This window comes from Pezoporus occidentalis, unplaced genomic scaffold, assembly GCF_034315485.1.
Source record: "Pezoporus occidentalis ecotype Australia unplaced genomic scaffold, CSIRO_AGI_Poc_V1 ctg40, whole genome shotgun sequence".
Classification (NCBI taxonomy): domain Eukaryota; kingdom Metazoa; phylum Chordata; class Aves; order Psittaciformes; family Psittacidae; genus Pezoporus; species Pezoporus occidentalis.
Genome location: NW_026915725.1, coordinates 2880826 through 2899000, shown reverse-complemented (window position 1 = coordinate 2899000; position 18175 = coordinate 2880826). Strand labels below are relative to the sequence as shown.

Here is an 18175-nt window from a genome sequence, read left to right as displayed (position 1 = left end):
TGCAACTCCTATGGTCAATAGCAAGGTAGAGCTAGAGCAAATACTAAAGAGAACAGGAAGTCTCTATAATTCTATAACATAAATTATAACTACATTAAACTAAAACAGAAATACTCATTTCGGAATTTAAATACTGTCATGTGGCCTTTTAATTTTCTTCTTATAATGTTTTGCACCTTGTGGGTTTTTTCTGCCTAAGCTGTCTGCTTAATTTTCTAGCTTCTTTTTATAATGCTTCATATCATCAGGAAAATCAGTGTTCATTTTTTTTAGATGAAGTTACCGTGATTATGGTTTCCTTGTTTCATTTTTTTTATTTCTTCTTTTTTTTTTAAAAAAAATATCTACTGGCTATTTGGAAGTGACTTTTTTTTTGGTGTGTGGTTCATTCCTTTAATTTCTTTTGAATTTTTTCCCTACATGCTTTTGGCACCATTTACATGCATTTGTTTTTCTGGGTGATAATTTCATAGTGTGTTCCTGAAAAAGTTGAAATTTTACTAATAAAGACAAATTTTTTGTTTTCTTCCAAAATAAATATTTGGTTCAGAATATTGTATTAATATGCTACTTTTGTGTGTCTTTTTACATAGAGTTGTCAGAATTGATTTAGACTTGATGTCTTTTACACAGCAGTCTCTTTGCAGAGAATACGTTGTTTTATCATGGTATAAAATTAGTTCTGGTACCATATTGTTCCTGTGGGGGGAACTAGAATTTCAAACTAATTTTGTTTTTCCTTTTTAAAGAACTTAAATCCTTTGTGATACAGTGGTAATGACTGTATATGCAGGTGATGCCACAAAGCATGTTTTTGTCTGGATGAATGGCTTCTTAAGAGAGATTCATGAAGGCTGCAGAATAAACTGTGGATTTACATTACAGGCTTGCCTCTTTGTTCTGCAAAATTTATTTCCAGTAAGTTTTACTGAGGTTCCAGTCTAAATTATGTGTTGAGACATGAATACACCATTCTGAGAGGCATTTTTTGTGATATGTAACTCAGTAAACTCTGCTTAGTCTGGATCATATAAGTGTGAAAGAATTTGAAATAAGAAATTCCTAGCTACTCTTTGATTAATGTACTAAGAAGTCCTGATAAAATATTCTGTCTCAGGTTTTGAGCTTGGCTTGTATTGAGAGTTTAAAAATATGTGTGGTTTAACATACACAGAAAAATACAGTTGTCCTTTTTTGGGTGGGGCGGAGTGTTACTAATTAAAACAGAACTCCAAAATACTGATAATACGCAAAGATACACAATACAGTATATCCGCATCGAAACTGTAGTCAGTAACTAAATAAAAGATACTGCAAAGAGAAAGAAAGTACAGCTGATTGAATTTTATCTGTAATAGCAGAGATGATGATGATAACCCTCCTCAGTTCACCCTCACTATCAGCCCAGTCTGGTTATAGGCGACATGCTCAAATCCTACTGCAGTGAGGTACTGAAGAGAATTAAAAGAGTAGGGAAATGTGTGTTTGGTATGACTGAACATCACTATCCTGCAGCTGTGAAGTGTTTGTGAGTTACAGGGTATGTGTTGGAGTTTTTTTGTTGGTTATTTTTTGCTTGGACAGTGCTCTTATGGCATATTTTTTTGAGGATTTCCTGCTGTGGTCCTTCCCTTCTCTGTACAAGAGTACCACCTTAGACATCTGTATTGGGGTTAACAGCTTGTCAAGCCTTGGGATGTACTGTGTATAGCAAGAATGATTATTACACTTTTACTGTAAATCTGAAGCTATCCCAGAAGTTTTAAGACGTTCTGCAGATTGGTGGTATAACTCTTCAGGGTGCACAGAGTTATATATGGGGGGCATAAAAATGACAGTAGCTCTCTCTGCACCAGATTGGTAATGTGAAACTTTGCTTTTTGGGGGAAAAGAAACCCTGCTAACTGGTTTATGCGAAGTATAAAGGAACTCTGATACACACAGTTAGCTTGGTAATTGCGCTAGCAAATACTGATTGAATTTTGAGAACAGGATTAACACTCATGAAGCAGACAGGTCCTCCCAGATAAACCAAGGAATGGAGTTGGAGCATCAGGGAATCTCCTTTTTGGGGCATGTCAGTACTGAAATGAAGGAAAAATGACTGACTGCAGTGTGAACAGTGCTGTCTCCTTCCAGCATTGTAAGCCTGGGGGGTGGGGGCGGGCTGCAGAAGTTGAAGCCAGTCAGTAAGTAATCTAAGGTGTTCTGCCTCTATCCTCTTATCCTTGCTCCATGCCACTGTCATTCTCCTGACCTCAATATCCCCCCCCCTGCAAACAATATAACTTTGCCATGGCATATTAAGTTTTTTTCTGAGACATTTCTCTTAGGCCTTTGCCGTTTAGAAAATAGCATTTTAGAAAAACAGTTTTAGTGGTGAGTAGGATATTGTTTGAACCAATTAGCTTAATAAGCTGTACCTTAGGTGCTATTGTGTATCTTGTGGCTTCTCAAAGCAACTGATGTATGTGTATCTGGTTTACAGCACTTTGCTGCAATTAATAATAAGGAATACAATCTGGGGAAAAAAAAATACTGACCAAATGACACCAGCTTTAGTATGCTTAGGCCATATTGCATCCTAACAGTGTTCAAGATATTCTGAGTAAGCATGTAGATTTCAGTACACTTTGGAGCACCTTCTGAAACACTGTTGGAACAAAATCTTCAACAGCAGAACTGCAATGTGCATACATGCTCCCCAGAGAGCAGGGCTCAGGCTTTTGCAGTCAAACTAAATCTCTGCATGGTAGATGCAAATTGATGCCTACTTGTCATTGCCTAGCCCTGGCCAGTCTGCAGAGCTGTGTTAAACTCTATTTCCCTTTAAAATAAGAAAATAAGTAAATAAAATTCCTCCAGTAATGGGGAAGAGGTACTAGACAACATCAAACTATGATTGTTTATACCAACACAGAATTATCCTTGTAATTAATATCCAACTGAGTGGGTAGGAGATAAGAATTAGGAAAGGAAGGTTTTGGATGAGAAATCCTGGATCCTAGAAAAAGGCTGACTTTTGGTTTAGGTTATTGCATATTTGGAAGCCCTTTGTTCAAATAACTCAGATTTGAACCACTTATACTTTACTCAGGTCAACTGACACATCAGTTTCAGGAAAATTAAGCATTCCTGTGGACTTTGTAATGATTCGAAAAGTTAATTACTAAACATACTTTAGAAGTGGCTTGATCTCCTTTAGACGCACTTACCAGTATAGTAATATGAATTTGGGGTAAATAATTTTTAACGTTGTACTTCAACAGACTTAGACTGATTTTTCTTCTTCACAGTTATTCAGAAAATCTGTTGTATGTATTTGTTGCAGTTCACAATAATTCATACAGAGCAGTACACAAATAGATTTAAGTTTTTATCTTTCTCAAAGCTCACATATTTAGTTGTCTGAAAAGGACGTTCTATATAAATGCCTTAGATGTTTTAGTAAAAATATGGAAAACTTTTTATGACAGCTATGCAAAGCTGCTTATGATGAAGAAATGCTCTGCTGTAGGCCTAAATATAGCAAACATCTCAGGGAAGAGAAAACATGTATGTGCTCAATTTTAAGAGCCATATATTTGTGTAGTCTTTAATGAGAAAAATTTAGCTACTATTTTAAACTCTCCTTAAAAACTGAAAAACTAAGCTTGTTTGGGATAGATGAGTAGCTTCTAGTTTGCATATTTTCTGTTGAAGAAACTTTATGCAGTTGAAAGGCTATTTTACTGGCTGGTTTGAATATAAATAACAGTAGGCTGTTACTTCCTTTTCCGTAATGTTGCATTCATTTTCTTTCTTCTGATATAAAAATTCTGCTGTCATAATCCCTTCCCTTTCCGTTCCCTCTTTCTCACTCTCTCCCTCTCTTTTTCTCTCTCTTACAAAAACATTTTTCATATTATGGAAAAAAATCCATACCTTTGTGGGTTTTTTCTAATGCTATGTGTGCAGTTTCCCTGCCCACCTAATTACTTGCTGTGAACCTATTTTGACGATTGTTCACCAATATGAAGAATTCTGACAGAATTCATTGGAAGAATAATGGGCCTGAAGATAATTTTTGAAAACATTGTGGAGAGTTGATGGGTGTAGGAAAAGGGCTGGGTAGGGGACGAAGAAGAAATCTGCACTGGGGGTTCCGAGAGTGTGTTAGGTTGTCTTTATTTAAGGAACTGGCTGAATGGGATGGTTAAGATGGCAGGGAATCCTAGTGTGATGATGGGAAGTGAAGACATAAGGGGCATTTGGGCTTGTTGGAATTGATTTTGGTTTGATGTTTAGACTATGAAGTCTTAAAAGTGCAAGGTCTTAGGTTCTGAAGCCTTCATCAGTTCCACTGCTGATGGAACAAAGTTTCCAGTTTGAAGAAACAAACTACATAAAAATGGTATTTTCAGAAAAGCATATGAAATCTCATTTTTTCTTTTTAATTTTAAGCAGCAAAATAACAATGTCCTATTTAAATAGAATGTAAAGACTCTGTAACCATAAATGTGAGATTAAGCCACTGACCTCAGTGGAATAAGAGTTTCAACCAAAGCTGACATTATTTTCACTCATTTTTCCACAAAATGAAGTTTTATGCACTTAAAATTGTTTGCTGAAGATGTGAAGAATTCACTATATGTAACTCTTGCTGTTGCCTGTTACTTTAGTATTTGAGCACTTCCAAGTTTATTTTACAGAATGGGTTCTTTTAAGCAGTTCTTTTGTTACAGGTTTTTTTGTGTGACCTAACAGTTGCTTTTGTCTTTTTTCTTCTCTCTTATCAAAATGCTAGACATACACAAGCACTAGCAACAACTCCATGTCAGGCTCCTTGAAGCGGTTGGAAGATACCACAGCTCGATTTACAAATGCAAATTTCCAGGAAGTTTCTACACACGTTTCAAGTGGAAAAGATTCTTCAGAGGCTAGAGGGTCAGAGAGCAAAGGCAAGAAATCTGCAGGTCACAGCTCAGGTCAGAGGGGAAGAAAGCCTGGTGCTGGAAGAAATCCAGGAACAACTGTGACTGCAGCTAGCCCTTTTCAGCAAGGTATCAGTTGTTATGCTGTAACACGACTTCTGCTTTGACGTGAATTAGAAATCTTACATATTTAAAACTTGAAAAGTAGATAATCCTTTATCCTCAATTATGAGAATGTTGTTTCACTTTGGGGGAAAAAGTAACTTTTCTCAGGGGAAAAAAAGTTCATTGTTGTAATGTGAAAAAGAAGGTCGCACATCATTAAAGGGCAAAATTGATGCTTTGTTTAGACTGTTGCTCTCTTTAAGTGCTAAATCCGGAAGTTTCCTTACGTGCTGCAGAGTTAGTCTGGGGTAAAATTTAACATATGAATTTCAGTCTAGGGGCCTTTCTTAGCTCTTTTACGGAATAATATACTAACATTTTTTAGTTAGTGCGTATTACAATGAAGCTGGACTACCTAATGTATTGGATGTGGTGGCCCCTAAATAATTTTTCAAGGTGCAGACATTTAAAATACGCTGTTTTCTTCAAAGTGAAAGACATTTTTATTTTTATATTTTTTTCCCATTGAAAAACATAAGCAGAAGATGATTACATGACAACTATATACTTTATAGTTTTACTTTATGTAATACAAAAAGTTTGCTGTTTTAAACATGTTAAAACCCACTAAGTGCACTGTTAATACGTCTAAAAAGCAAATTGTATTATGGCATCCTCATCAGACTTGAAGAAAGATAAAAAAATTAGAAGTGAATTTTATTATTTAATAAAACATACTATTTTAAAACACAACAAACTAGACCTTCTATGAAGTAATTTTTTTGGTATCATTTTCACTGTGGTGTATAGCAGCTGACTGTCATTTCTGCTTTATAATCTTGCTCTTCCTTTGAGTGTATGTATGCAATGAGTAGTTTTAAATTTGTCTACAAGTCTTACAGTATTTCAGACTCTTTTATTTGAAAAAACTAGAAGCATATTTTTCTTTACATTCTCAAAATTCTGAAAATTGCCTTCTGGAATCCTTCATTTAAAGAAAAATCTTGCTCCCTGCAGATGGCAAAATAGATCTTTACTATGTGCTAGTATTTTCTTTAAAGCTTCATTAAGTGAAGTTGATGTAACTTGAAAATACAAAAAAAGTCTTTTTATGATTTTTAAATTGCTGTATTAATGTAAATGATATTTTAAATGGAATTCTTAATATTGGAGTACTAATGGGAAAACACTGTTTTTTATAGGATTTTCTTTTATATCCAATGTCATATTTAGAAGTATTTTTTTTGACGGGATAGTTCTCATCAGTCTGAATTCTGTAAAACAGTACCCACATGCACCCACCCATATAGGATTACTGAATTTCAGTGAAGGTAGATTTGTATTTTCCAGCTGTGCTCCATTTTCTGCCTTGTGTGCGCTAACACAGTGGTGAAATGACTGGATTCCAAATATTAGAGAAGCAATTTAATTCTATTACACAAAAGATATCTGTGGTTCTCTGACAGTGCTAAAAAAGTCTTAAAATGTCAGTTTTGTACACTTTTTTCCAGTTCTCCTCCTGTCCTTTTGAAAAATACCACTTCTGTGGAACATCTCCTCAGCCAGTGTAAATTAAGTGCAATTGCTGTTCCCTTGACCTGTGTCAGACCCTTGATTTAGGTAGAATGGTAGGGAAGATTGCAGGCATAGTGTAGATTTGATCATAGCATGTTTCTATCAGCCTTCTTTTTATATATGTGTATGTTTAATAAAACCTGCTTTGACTTGCACCAGTTGTGTGTTACGGCTTTAAAACATGAGGAATGTCAAAGTTGTTTGAGCAGCAAAGTTGTTTATTCTCCTTTTGTTCACTGTTTGTGCCCCAAATTCTAATCTGAATCTCAGACAGGAATCTGAGAATCTGATCTAGCAGAGCAACGACCCACAGGAGAAGCAATGAGTTATCTTAAAAATAATTTCTTTAGCTCTTGGTAGCAATGTTCATTAAGTCCTTGTACTTTAAAGTTTCATATCCAAAGATATTAATCTTTGCCACTGATTTTCATCAACTACAGGAAAAAAAGTCTATATTCTTCTTTTTTTTTAGGAAGCTTTTTGGGCACTCCTGGGAGCATAAAGTCGTCTTCTGGAAGTTCAGTTCAGTCTCCCCAGGATTTTTTGAGTTTTACAGACACAGATTTGCGAAGTGACAGTTTCACGCATTCTCAGCAGGCTGCGCCAACCAAAGATGTACATAAAGGAGAGGCTGGGAGTCAAGAGGGGGGTGTCAATTGTTTCACTTCCTTAATTGGTCTCCCTTCATCATCAGCTGTTTCCCAATCAAAAAACTTTGACAGCTCCCCTGGAGACATAGGTAATTCAAGCCTTACTTCTACAGCATACAAACGAGCTCAGACTTCTGGAATAGAAGAAGAAACTGTAACAGAGAAGAAACGGAAAGGAAATAAGCAAAGTAAACATGGGCCTGGTAGACCAAAAGGAAATAAAAGTCAAGAAAGTATTTCTCATCTTTCAGTTTCTTCTGCTTCCCCTACTTCATCTGTGGCATCTGCTGCAGGAAGTGTGACAAGCTCTGGTCTTCAGAAATCTCCAACTTTGCTCAGGAATGGAAGTTTACAAAGTCTTAGTGTTGGTTCATCTCCAGTGGGTTCAGGTAGGCATTTACTGGATTTGTTTTCTTACCTTAAAGTATGTCTTTGTTATTTTAGCCATAATTGTGAATGTGCTTTTCAAGAACAGAGTATCATTTAAAGTCTCTTGAAAGTCAAATTGGGGAAAAAAGTGAAAATCAGAGACTGTTGGAAGAGTAAGTTTTGTTTTAGGTATCGGTGCCACTGTGCCATAGGTGGCTGTAGTAAATTGAGCTGTGTGTAGACCGATATGCTATATAAATGCAGGTTTTGAGTCTTTAGGGAAAAAAATAAGTTGCATGAAAATAGGTTCTTTGGAAATTATATGTGGCAGGTTTAGCTAAAATAAGTGATAGTGCATACAGTCTGTATTGTCTGTATGTTCTATTACATGGAGAAAATCAGTACTTGAGCATATCAGCTGTGCTGAGTATGTCCCTCAATTATTTTTCCCAATTTAGATTAACTAAAACTCAGAATGTCTGTATGGAGAATTATCAGTTTAAACACATAAAAGGATATTTTGAATATGGGTCCCTGTGCAGCTTGATGACATTTTCATATTCTTGTGTGTTTTTTAGCAATTGAAATGGGCTGGTTTGTTCTTCCTCTGTTCTAAATGTTATGTACATCTGGGGCTGAGAGAGGCTTTCTTTTCCCAGTAAAACTGTGTGTGGAATGACCTTGCGGAATACTGTATCTACCAAAGTCTTTGTTGCTTTGAAGTTTCTTTCGAGGTCTTTGTGTTTGGGTAAAAAAAAAAAAAAAGCAAACTATCTGATCCCTCCATTTTGTAACTTTGAAATTTTGTCCTTTTTGTTGTTTTAGGGGAGTTTTTTGCCTTTTTTCGAGAGGCTGGTGACAGTAAAGGAATGGAAAGTGATATTTGGTTGTGGGCAGGGTTTTGTGCTTTTATATTGTGTATTTTCACTGCATAAGCAAGAGATACTTTAAACCCATACATCCATCAAGAAAGAAAAAACTTTGAGAACAAGGCAGATACTTAAAAACTTGATCTCAAAACCACATTGTTTTAAGTCTTTGTTAGGTATAGGTAAATTCCAATGTTTATTGCAGGTAATAATGGCAATAGCAGTGGCAACTATATTAAAAAACATTTTTCCTGCATTGGAATCAGTAGGGAGAAATGGTGTGTGACAAAACTTCCTAGCTCACTGTCCATCTTTTTCATGAAAATGCAGTTTAATAAGCATGTTAACCTGATATCTTTTGTGGACAGAGATCATGCAACGGATCAGTGTTCTGGTTATTTCAGTATGAACTTAATTATTCCTTTATAATGCTTTGGCGGTGGATCATGTATTGTTGTGGTTGGGTGACAGGTGGAAGCACAAGATCTTGGTTCGAAGTGAACAACTCATGTTTCCCGCCCTTACGTTTGTCTTTGAATATTCTGGTTTTGTCAGCTCCTAGAACTGGCCTTTCACTGGCTAGGGCCATTCTTGCTTCCTTTGTCCTCTTCATTACATCTCACTAATCCATCTATAGAATGCCAGCGATAATTTTAAGCTTTCTTTTTACAAAGCTTTGAAATAGGGGATGGACATACTGGGTAGGTTTTATTACATGTATCATGATTTTCAGTCTGTAATTTCCCCTGTGTTAGGCATGCTTAGATTCTTAGTAGCCAGTGTTAGATTTGTCCTTTAAACCAGTGATATTTTCTGAAGATGCCAAAGAATGTGAATGAAAAGAAATAAAATCCATAAACAAAATCACCCTAACAAACCCCAGAAAACTCAAAGAAACAAAACCAGGTGGTTTGCAAGCAAAGACACTATGATGGTAGTACTGCTTTCCTCACTTCATCATAAACATTTTCTGGGTTTAGCAGTCCATTTGCAACTTTGTTACAATGAGGAAGGGCATATGAGTATTATCAGAAGCATACCTGAGAAACATACATTTTCTCAGGTATGATATGTTGTTGTTTCTCTTAGAAACATTTTTGTATTGTCCAGTAACAGAATCTTACACGTGGGTCTAAACGATTTGACCCAAACTCCCAGTTAAGATTTTGTGCATGTAAATGTAGTGAGAGAAAAGGCAGGGGAAGTCAAGCTAAAAAGTTTTTAATGACTCTTACTTGGAATTGCCTTGTTACTTCAGAGAAGCAGAATCAGGAATGAGCTAGACCATACTAAACAAATCTTTTGAGGCACTTCTTTCAAGAATCTCCTCTTATTTTTGTTTAATAACCTTCTTAACTGTAGCTACCATTCTTTTTCCATTTTCTTAAGAGTATTCATTGAGATCCATAAAAATGATGAAAGTCCTTACTTCACAGACAAATGATAATCCTGTTCACAGTCAGTGTTCAAATTAGATGAAATGTGACGGAAAGCTTATTCTAAAGGGTAACGTAGTTTCGTCACATGCTGGTTTTACGTAATTGTCTTCCATAAGACTTTTATTCAGAATAAGTATATTCAGCTCATTTTGTGAAAGTATCTGCCTGCTCCAAACATCTCTACAGTCCATAGAACTTGGTTTTCCTCTTTGATAACAGAGATGTACCAGGAATAGTACAAGGCCACATAATTAAAAGCTATTACAATACATAAACTCAGGTTGTATTACAGTTGCTACTGGTCTTTGAAGTCTTTGAATTCAGCATCTGAATTTTTTAATGGGGGAGGGTTTCATATGAACTCTACAATTTGATAGAGCTGTTTAAGTCACACTGGTTGAATTCTCAGTATTGATTCTCATCATCCTTCTAGGGAATAACACAGATGAATTTCTGATCCAAAGTATTGTAAAGCTGTGATCCTTTCTGCTGAAGATTTTTATTTTTTTCTTTTCACAATAATGGTGATTAAAGAACAGAAAAACCTTCATCCAGAGTTTGAAAGAGATGAGTAGCATCTTGTCTCAATCCTTACCTCTGCTAATAGTAGATTCTAAGATCAGTTGTTCCTTTTACCTTACTTGCACTTTATTTCAACAATGCAGAAACAAAGTGGTGGGAATTAAAGTACAGTTATGGTAAATAAGTTTCATACATTTTGTATTTTCCTGTCAAGCAGTTTGTGCAGGCTCTGGTTCCTGTTTGTTTGGAGTACACTTCAGTGTGTGAAGAACTTTCTGAGAACTAATTTCTCACAGCAGTAGGGAAAAGAATATTTAATGTGATGTACAGTACTTTCTGGCTTTTGTGGAATAATGCAGCAGGGTAAAATGAAAAGCAGTCAAGTGTCAGAAGTAAACTGAATTTTGTGTTTTATGGTAGATAAAGTTCTCCAACTTCTACATGGATTCTTCCTGCTGGAAGAAACAGTGTTTCAAGTGTATAGAGGTGCTTCTCTGTCATTTCCAGTTCTGTTCTTGATTTCAAGTGTAAAACAAATTCTATTATATCAGCTTCAGTTGCTAAGGACTTCAGGGAATCATTTGCTTTTTAATTTTTTTATTTTAGTTTTTGCAACATGGATTTTATACCCTTATGAGTACTGTAAACCCTACAAGGGTTTTTCTCCCTTTCCCCCCCCTTAAGAAAACTTGAGAAGGTTTAATTCCAAATTGCCTCTCAAAATGGGTAGCTTGTGCTTTCAGCACCCTTACTGTGTCTGTCTTCTGGAATTCCTTTGTCACAATTGAGGTGATCTCTTTATTTGTCTTCCTACATTTGTATTTCTACATCATATATATTCTGCCCTTGAGCTGTCTTAGGCATGCATTGGTTGGTTGTACTAGACAGCGTTTGGAATAAGGCCTCTCTGGGTTGATACTGTCTTGTGCAGTCAAATTACAGTTTTGTATAGAAGTTTACTAAGTGCTTCAGTTTAGTCCATGTATTTTATTATCCTTTTCTTATTTGATTCAAGCGGTGATGAAGCTTCTGCCAAGTTTTACATTCTTCTGCAAGGAGGTGATCTTACTGTTAAGCTCTTTGTCATACTGATGATGTAAGAGAGCGATCTCTGAGCTTCAAAGTAGGTAATTTGAAATAATTCTCACTTATATACTGAGTCCCTCAGGCCTTATGTTAAATCTTTATGATGTTATGTTTAAACTCCTGTAACCTTTGACATACTAACTAAAGCTATTGGGAGAAAGAGTTTAGAAAAAAACACTATGGAATAGTTTGTGCTGTTACATTTACCTGCTAGGTGCCACAGAAGCCAGAGCAGAAAAATAGGTCTTCTTGTGTTAAAAAGCCAGCCTATATTCTAGAGGAGATAGAACAGAAAGAACAAATTGATGGTAATGGATATTAATGACCTTTTAGGATTAAGCAAACTGTGTAGAAGACGCACAGGGCAAAATTCATGTGCAGAGAGTTTAATTCTTCATATTTGAGGCTCAACAGAAATGGTGTTGGTTTGATACAAGATTAAAATGTTAAAATTGATTATTGTTGCTGTAGAAAACATGGAGACTTTCATCAAGTAATTGGGAAGAAATCACATGAGGTAGGAGAAATTTATGAAAATGGGGATTATCATTAAATGGTCCCCCATCAGTGTTCTCAAGTAAAACAGGTGTTGGCAGCAGCTACATCCAGAAGTAATAAATTGGCGTGATGGTGAAGACCTTATATTTTCATGGTTTTAGACTGTTAGTGTTAAATTTCAGTAAGTCGTTAAAACTTGTAAAGTTGTAAGAGACTGGCAGGTAGTTAATGGTATGTAATTAGAATGTGTCTGATATAAGAAAGATAGAAGTTAAGAGATGTAGAGATTTAATGATTAATGGTGGTTATTGTGAGTTACGGAAAATAACTTACTGGACTTTTTTTTGGTATTAATAAAACCAGTGGCATAGTAGAAGTCTAGACTTCAATTGATACAGCATGGCATTTTAGATAAGGACCTGTAATGACAGGAAGTCAGCAAACCTTTGCTTTAAATGTAGTTAATGGCTAAGTCTGAGTTTATTTTTGGTCAGAGAATTATTAAGTCAAAGGGTTAACTTTAAAGTAGCGTTATTTCCATGTGCATCTGTTACCAACCTTATGCTATTTGCTGGGAAATTCTGCAATTCCTAAAAAATCTGTATGTGAGGGCAGGGTAAAACAGATCTCTTGGTGAGCATTGCAAACCATGAGTTGTGTTGGTGGGGCTGAAGTAAAAGATTATGTCTGAGAAAGATGGATGTGTACCTGCAGGACAAGAATGGCCTTCTGGGGAACTAAGGGCTGAAAAGAGAAGTTATGCAGATGAATAATCAGTTATGTCTGAGTTTCCAGTGTTGAGCTGTACTTTAAAGGATCTGAATGCATGAACAGCAGATGAATCAGAAAGGTAGCTTTGTGTTCAGCAGACTGAATCTAGTCTTTGAATATTGTGTCTAGTTCTGCTATCTGCTGTGTGCAAAGAAGAGCCATGAGAAGGATTCAAGACTGGAAAAAGCACATTACTGTACAAAAGCTATGGAGTTTATCCAACTGTATGAAGTTCTGTACTGTGAGAGTGGTGAGGCACTGGAAGAGGTTGCTCAGAGAAGTTGTGGGTGCCCTATGCCGAGAAGTGTTTAAGGCCAGGTTGGATGGGGCTGTCAGCAGCCTGGTCTAGTACAAGGTTCCTCTGCCCATGCAGGGGGCTTGGAAACAGATGATCTTTATCCAAAGGTCCCTTTCAACCCAAACCATTCTATGATTTTATGATCATATGAGGAACTGAAAAGTGATTCTATAATGATTCTAGCCTAACAAATAAATAGTGATCAAGTGAGAGAGGGTAATAGTTGAACAATTCTCAGTAACGGTTCTGAAAATTTGGAGGTGATACATCTTCTAGAAGATACAGTTTAGTTGAGCATATTTATTTGATTTGCAGTGGTAAGTTCTAGAACTAAGAATCAAATCACATGCTCATAGAGATTGTTGTTTGACTCTTATCTACAAACCTAATGCTGTTCTGTATTACACTTTTGATTTCTAAAACAAAAATCAGCATGGTGAATCAGTGTGGCATGTGAAATGGACTGTAACAAGGCAAATAATGCATTTCAAAGTACAGGAATTAATAGAGAACATGGTATGTTCTATGCTTTTATCAAAGATTGGGAAGCAATTAAGAAATCAGATCTTTGCCGATCACTGTCAGGGTTTACGGTAGTTTTTAACAAGGTATATTGTACTCAGATATAATGAATAATAATTCCTTGATTAAGTTTTGTAAAAAAAAAAGGAAAAACAAAAAAACCTGAACAATGAACTTTATAATAGAGATGTATTTTGAAAACGATTATGTAAAGCTTCTGAATAATGGTGGAGAATTGAACATTATGTCATATTGAGATGATTTAAGAAAAAAAGGCTGTTGTCATCCTTGTGATGCTCATTTCAAGAAGAGATAGAAAAGTCCTATCACTTGAAATAACTCCATAGATATTGCAGGTAGCAGAGTACTGTATTTAATTCTGATTAATTTTTCACTAGAATATAAATATAGGAAAGTTGAGAAGAGGCATACAATAGAATCATGGAATCACAGAATAGTTAGGGTTGGAAAGGACCTTAAGATCATCTAGTTCCAACCCCCTTGCCATAGGCAGGGACATCTCACACTAAACCATGCCATCCAAGGCTCTGTCCAACCTGGCCTTGGACACTGCCAGGGATGGAGCGTTCACAATTTCCCTGGGCAACCCAGATGTTGACAGAAAAATGCAGACTGATAGCAAGTACTTAATGAGGTGGGCTGCTGAAAACAAGAAATGTTCAGCCTTTCCACCTTTGAATTCTCCAGGCTGCCCAACTTGCCAGGGAAGCAGTGGATTGTGCGTTAAATACAAATCAGTTCCCCTGTGAATGTCTAGCAACTCTTGGAGCATTGCTTTGAAATGAAACTTGATTTAAAATGAAGCAAAGCAAGAGGAAGGTCTTTTTTAAAAAAAAAAAAAAATTATAATTTTTTTTCCTCTCTGTTTTTTTTTTTTTTAAGTGAAAACAGATGTGGGGGCTTTCTGAAATGAAAAAATGTCCCAGGGAAGGGAAGGGAGTTCTCATAACTAGGGTATAGTTTGCATGTCAAGTTGCTTAGGCCTCCCTGTATTGGAGATTTTGGGCAGCTGTGGAAATGAGATTTTACCTGACTAGTTAATTGTTCTATGAGAATGTGTCTGTCAGATTAAAATGGAAATTTTGAAGATTATATACTTTGAAAGTAGATTCCCAAATTACAGTGTGACTCTATTAATTTCTAGTTACATTTCAAAATACATCATCATTAATTTATTATGTTCTGATAGTCAAACAGCAAATAGTATGTTTAAATTATAATCTTGTGATACATAAAGAAGATTCTGGTAATTACTCATTTCAGGAGAAAAATGTCATTTTAAACAGCTGAGCAAAAGATGTAATTAATTATAAATGGTTTGAAATTTTGGTTTTATTCGAGCTTTGAGAATTTTCTACCAAAATATGAATTTAATACTGAATAAAATACAGATTTTTGCCCATACAGAATTATTTGCATGATTGCCATCTAAATATGATATTTTTGAAACATCATAGATGTCAGTATAAATACACTAGGTTTTTTTTTTGTTATATGCATATTGGCAGAGAATAAAATGGTTTGGGACAGAAGGGTCTTACAGTCTACCTAAGTTAATGTACTTACTACTTTCAAATTTAGCCATAAATCTCTCGTGTTAGGTGAGGGAAGGTTTTCCAAGAAGTCTATGAGCTTTTTGTAAACTGTTTGCTTTTAGATTATATTTGACCCATAAGCCCACAAATTGCCTGTATAGTTTTGGTGTTAGGTTTGAATTGCTAATAAAAACTCATTTATTTTAGGCCTGGGTAGTCTGGGTAAACTACACTGTATGGATGAGAACTAGCTGACAGTTCTGCTATTATTGTTGCCTGCATAGTGAACAAAATAAATTGCCTGCTTTTCCAGGGATTAATTATCTTTTCAGATACATGTGGTAAACTTATTTAGCATTATCATTATTATATTGAAAAAAAATGCAGAAAGAGAAAATGCACAGAAACTTCTGGTTTTGTGCTTGGATTATGTTAGTTCTTTAGCTCTTTTTATAAAACTAAGTATTAGAACTTAATATAGAGAAGGGGACCAAGGAGGCACTCTGAAAGAAGATTTATATCCTATCAGATGTCTTTGTTGCAGAATTTTAGAGGTGTATCTCTTTTCTGGGCATAAGCAAAGATTCCTTAAATTCTATTGCTGCTTGGAAAATGAAGTGCGATATAGGTGTTGTTCACTTACTTGCAACTGTTTAGTTCCCAAGATCTCCTTTAGAAATTAAACTTACAGCCCAACCCCCTTTCATTTGTTATTGTTTTGTGTATATATTGCAGTTTAAAATACACATCTTTTCGAGTGTGAAGATTTGTCAGCATCTGGAGTCAATTTACTAGAGTAGGGCATTCTTTGTAAGTCAAATGTGAGATGGCAATCAGCCTTTTAACTCCATAAAATCTGTTAAAGGTGACAAGGGGAATGTAAAAAAGTGTGGGTGGGGAGGGCAAAGAAGATGCTTGACTATAAAAGGAGCAGTAGGATTTTTTACTCCTCCTTGAAAATTGTACTTACAGGATCTTACAGACTTTCAAGTCTTCCAGGAAGTCAGATACAGCTGAAAAATAAGTGATGCGTTGATTGATAGTATTTGCAGCCTTTTGTCTCTCTGAAGACTGTCCAATTCATATGGTAAAGTTATTTTTCTGTTGTTATTGTTGCCAGTCAGAGGTGATAACACCACAGTCAAGTTTTTAAAATCAGAAGGAAATGTGCTTTGCGTTTAAATGTTCCATTTATTTGATGTGAAGAGCTGCAGTACCAGGAGTTAAACTGAATGAAAGCCGTTTCACGATTACAATCGGGGTCACCAACTTCTGTGTAATCAAAGGCTCTGATGTCTGGAACGGTTGTTGATTATCATAGTTTTTGAGATTCCCCTGTGAAGTTTTAAAAATAAAAAGTGTAAATAGAAATACATAATGTAGTGGTATAAGGAAGACTCACTACCTTAAAATAATTGAACTTTTAACTGAAAGATATTGCTTGGGGGCAAGTCCATTAGTACTTACAGTGGACAGATTCCAGTGCTGATGTATAGCAATTATACTATCTGTATACTGCTCTCTTTTTAAACAAATATAATCAGTGTCTGATTATCACTCCACATTTCCTTGTGCTTCCTTCTTACACAAGTAATTTATTTTACTTACTTAAACAGGTTGCATGGATGTAATAGGACTAAGAACAGTAGTCTTCTGAAGCTCTAGATAGACTGTGGTGTGGTTTTCTGCAGTGTCTGTCACTTCGTACACCATTGGAGCATGCTGCTATATTTCCAGAAGATTAATCAAATAAACCTCTCTTTCAGGAGTATTAGGTATAACTGAAAAAGGAACTTGATATTCAGGTATGCTGTACACACAAAATGTGCTGTCAGAATACTTAGCAAAATATTTCTTCTTAGGAGCGTTGTGGTGGTAATGCAAGAAATAGTGAAACAAACCATATTGTTAGAAAAGTTACTTCTTGTCTGATCCTGAATTTAGTACGAATTTGTTGTTCATTTTAACTGGGATTTAATGCCTAGTTTAGATGCAAGCCCATTGCTTTATGTCCTTTAAATACTTTTCATTCAGTTTTTAAATATAATTTTTTTTTTTTTTTGGTGTCAGATCTGGTAGATATGCAATGTGTCTGTGAGAAGGCCATAAGAGTAACATGAAGAAGACTGCTAATTTTGACAGTGATCTAGCTTGCTGCATATGTTTTCCTGAGGGGGAATTACATGCTGTGGTAAAATTTTTCTGAAGAGGGTTCTCACTAGACTAAGTAACTGAAAAAATGGATTTTTTTTGTCCAAAAGAGTGAGCCTCTTTGGACCAGTATAGCTCTAGAAACTGAGTTGAGAAGAGATTATGAACATGTGTCTGGGGCTTGTGCCTGAGTAATCCTATCAGATCCTTTGTACTTGATTTGGATTTATATCTATTTCCCATTGTTTATTTGTTTTGAACATTTACAAGATTTCCTTATTAAGAATGACTAGATGTTCGAAGTACATTTAAAAAACCCCAATAAAATACCCCCATTCTTTCATTCTCCCAAACAAATGAAAAGGCAACTCATAAACAGTCATTATAGTTAGCTTTCTTTTCTTTTTGTTTTCCTTTTTTTGGAGGTGGCTGGTTGGTGATTGTGTTGTTTTTTGTTGTTGTTAAAGTGCCATAACTGTAATTGGCTGATTGTTCTAATCTGAAGGATTTAGTGGTTGATTACAGCCCTTCCTTTCAAGGGCTAAAGTCACTAGGCCTTTTTCTGCCACAGGAGTACTGGTAAGCTTAGAATTTAACTTTAGCTATTGTATGCATATCCAAGTACCTGAAAAACAGGTAATGAATGATAGAAGGACGGTGATGTGGATGTAGGTATATTGCACAGGCAATTCTGAGAATAGAAGCAATAGAAGCAAGCAACAGCAGGGTTAGATAAAGGAAGGATTCAGACAAGACTGAGAGGAAAACATGTAAGCCAGCAGAGATAGAAAATAAAATTATGAATGTGAAGTGCAGCTACTATAGTGTGTAGCTTTTTAGTGTGTTTGAGT

At 35.6% G+C, this 18175-nt stretch overlaps 1 protein-coding gene across 3 annotated transcripts in view; it reads left to right on the top strand.

The window, feature by feature from the left end:
- The window catches only part of MLLT10 (MLLT10 histone lysine methyltransferase DOT1L cofactor), a 129902-nt gene that overhangs the window by 61672 nt on the left and 50055 nt on the right, over positions 1-18175 (top strand). For all 3 annotated transcript variants that reach the window (XM_062633651.1, XM_062633650.1, XM_062633649.1), the window contains exons 10-11: positions 4787-5042; positions 7066-7632. In XM_062633651.1, coding sequence (XP_062489635.1) covers positions 4787-5042; positions 7066-7632 — 823 coding nt within the window. The remainder of the gene's footprint in view (positions 1-4786; positions 5043-7065; positions 7633-18175) is intronic.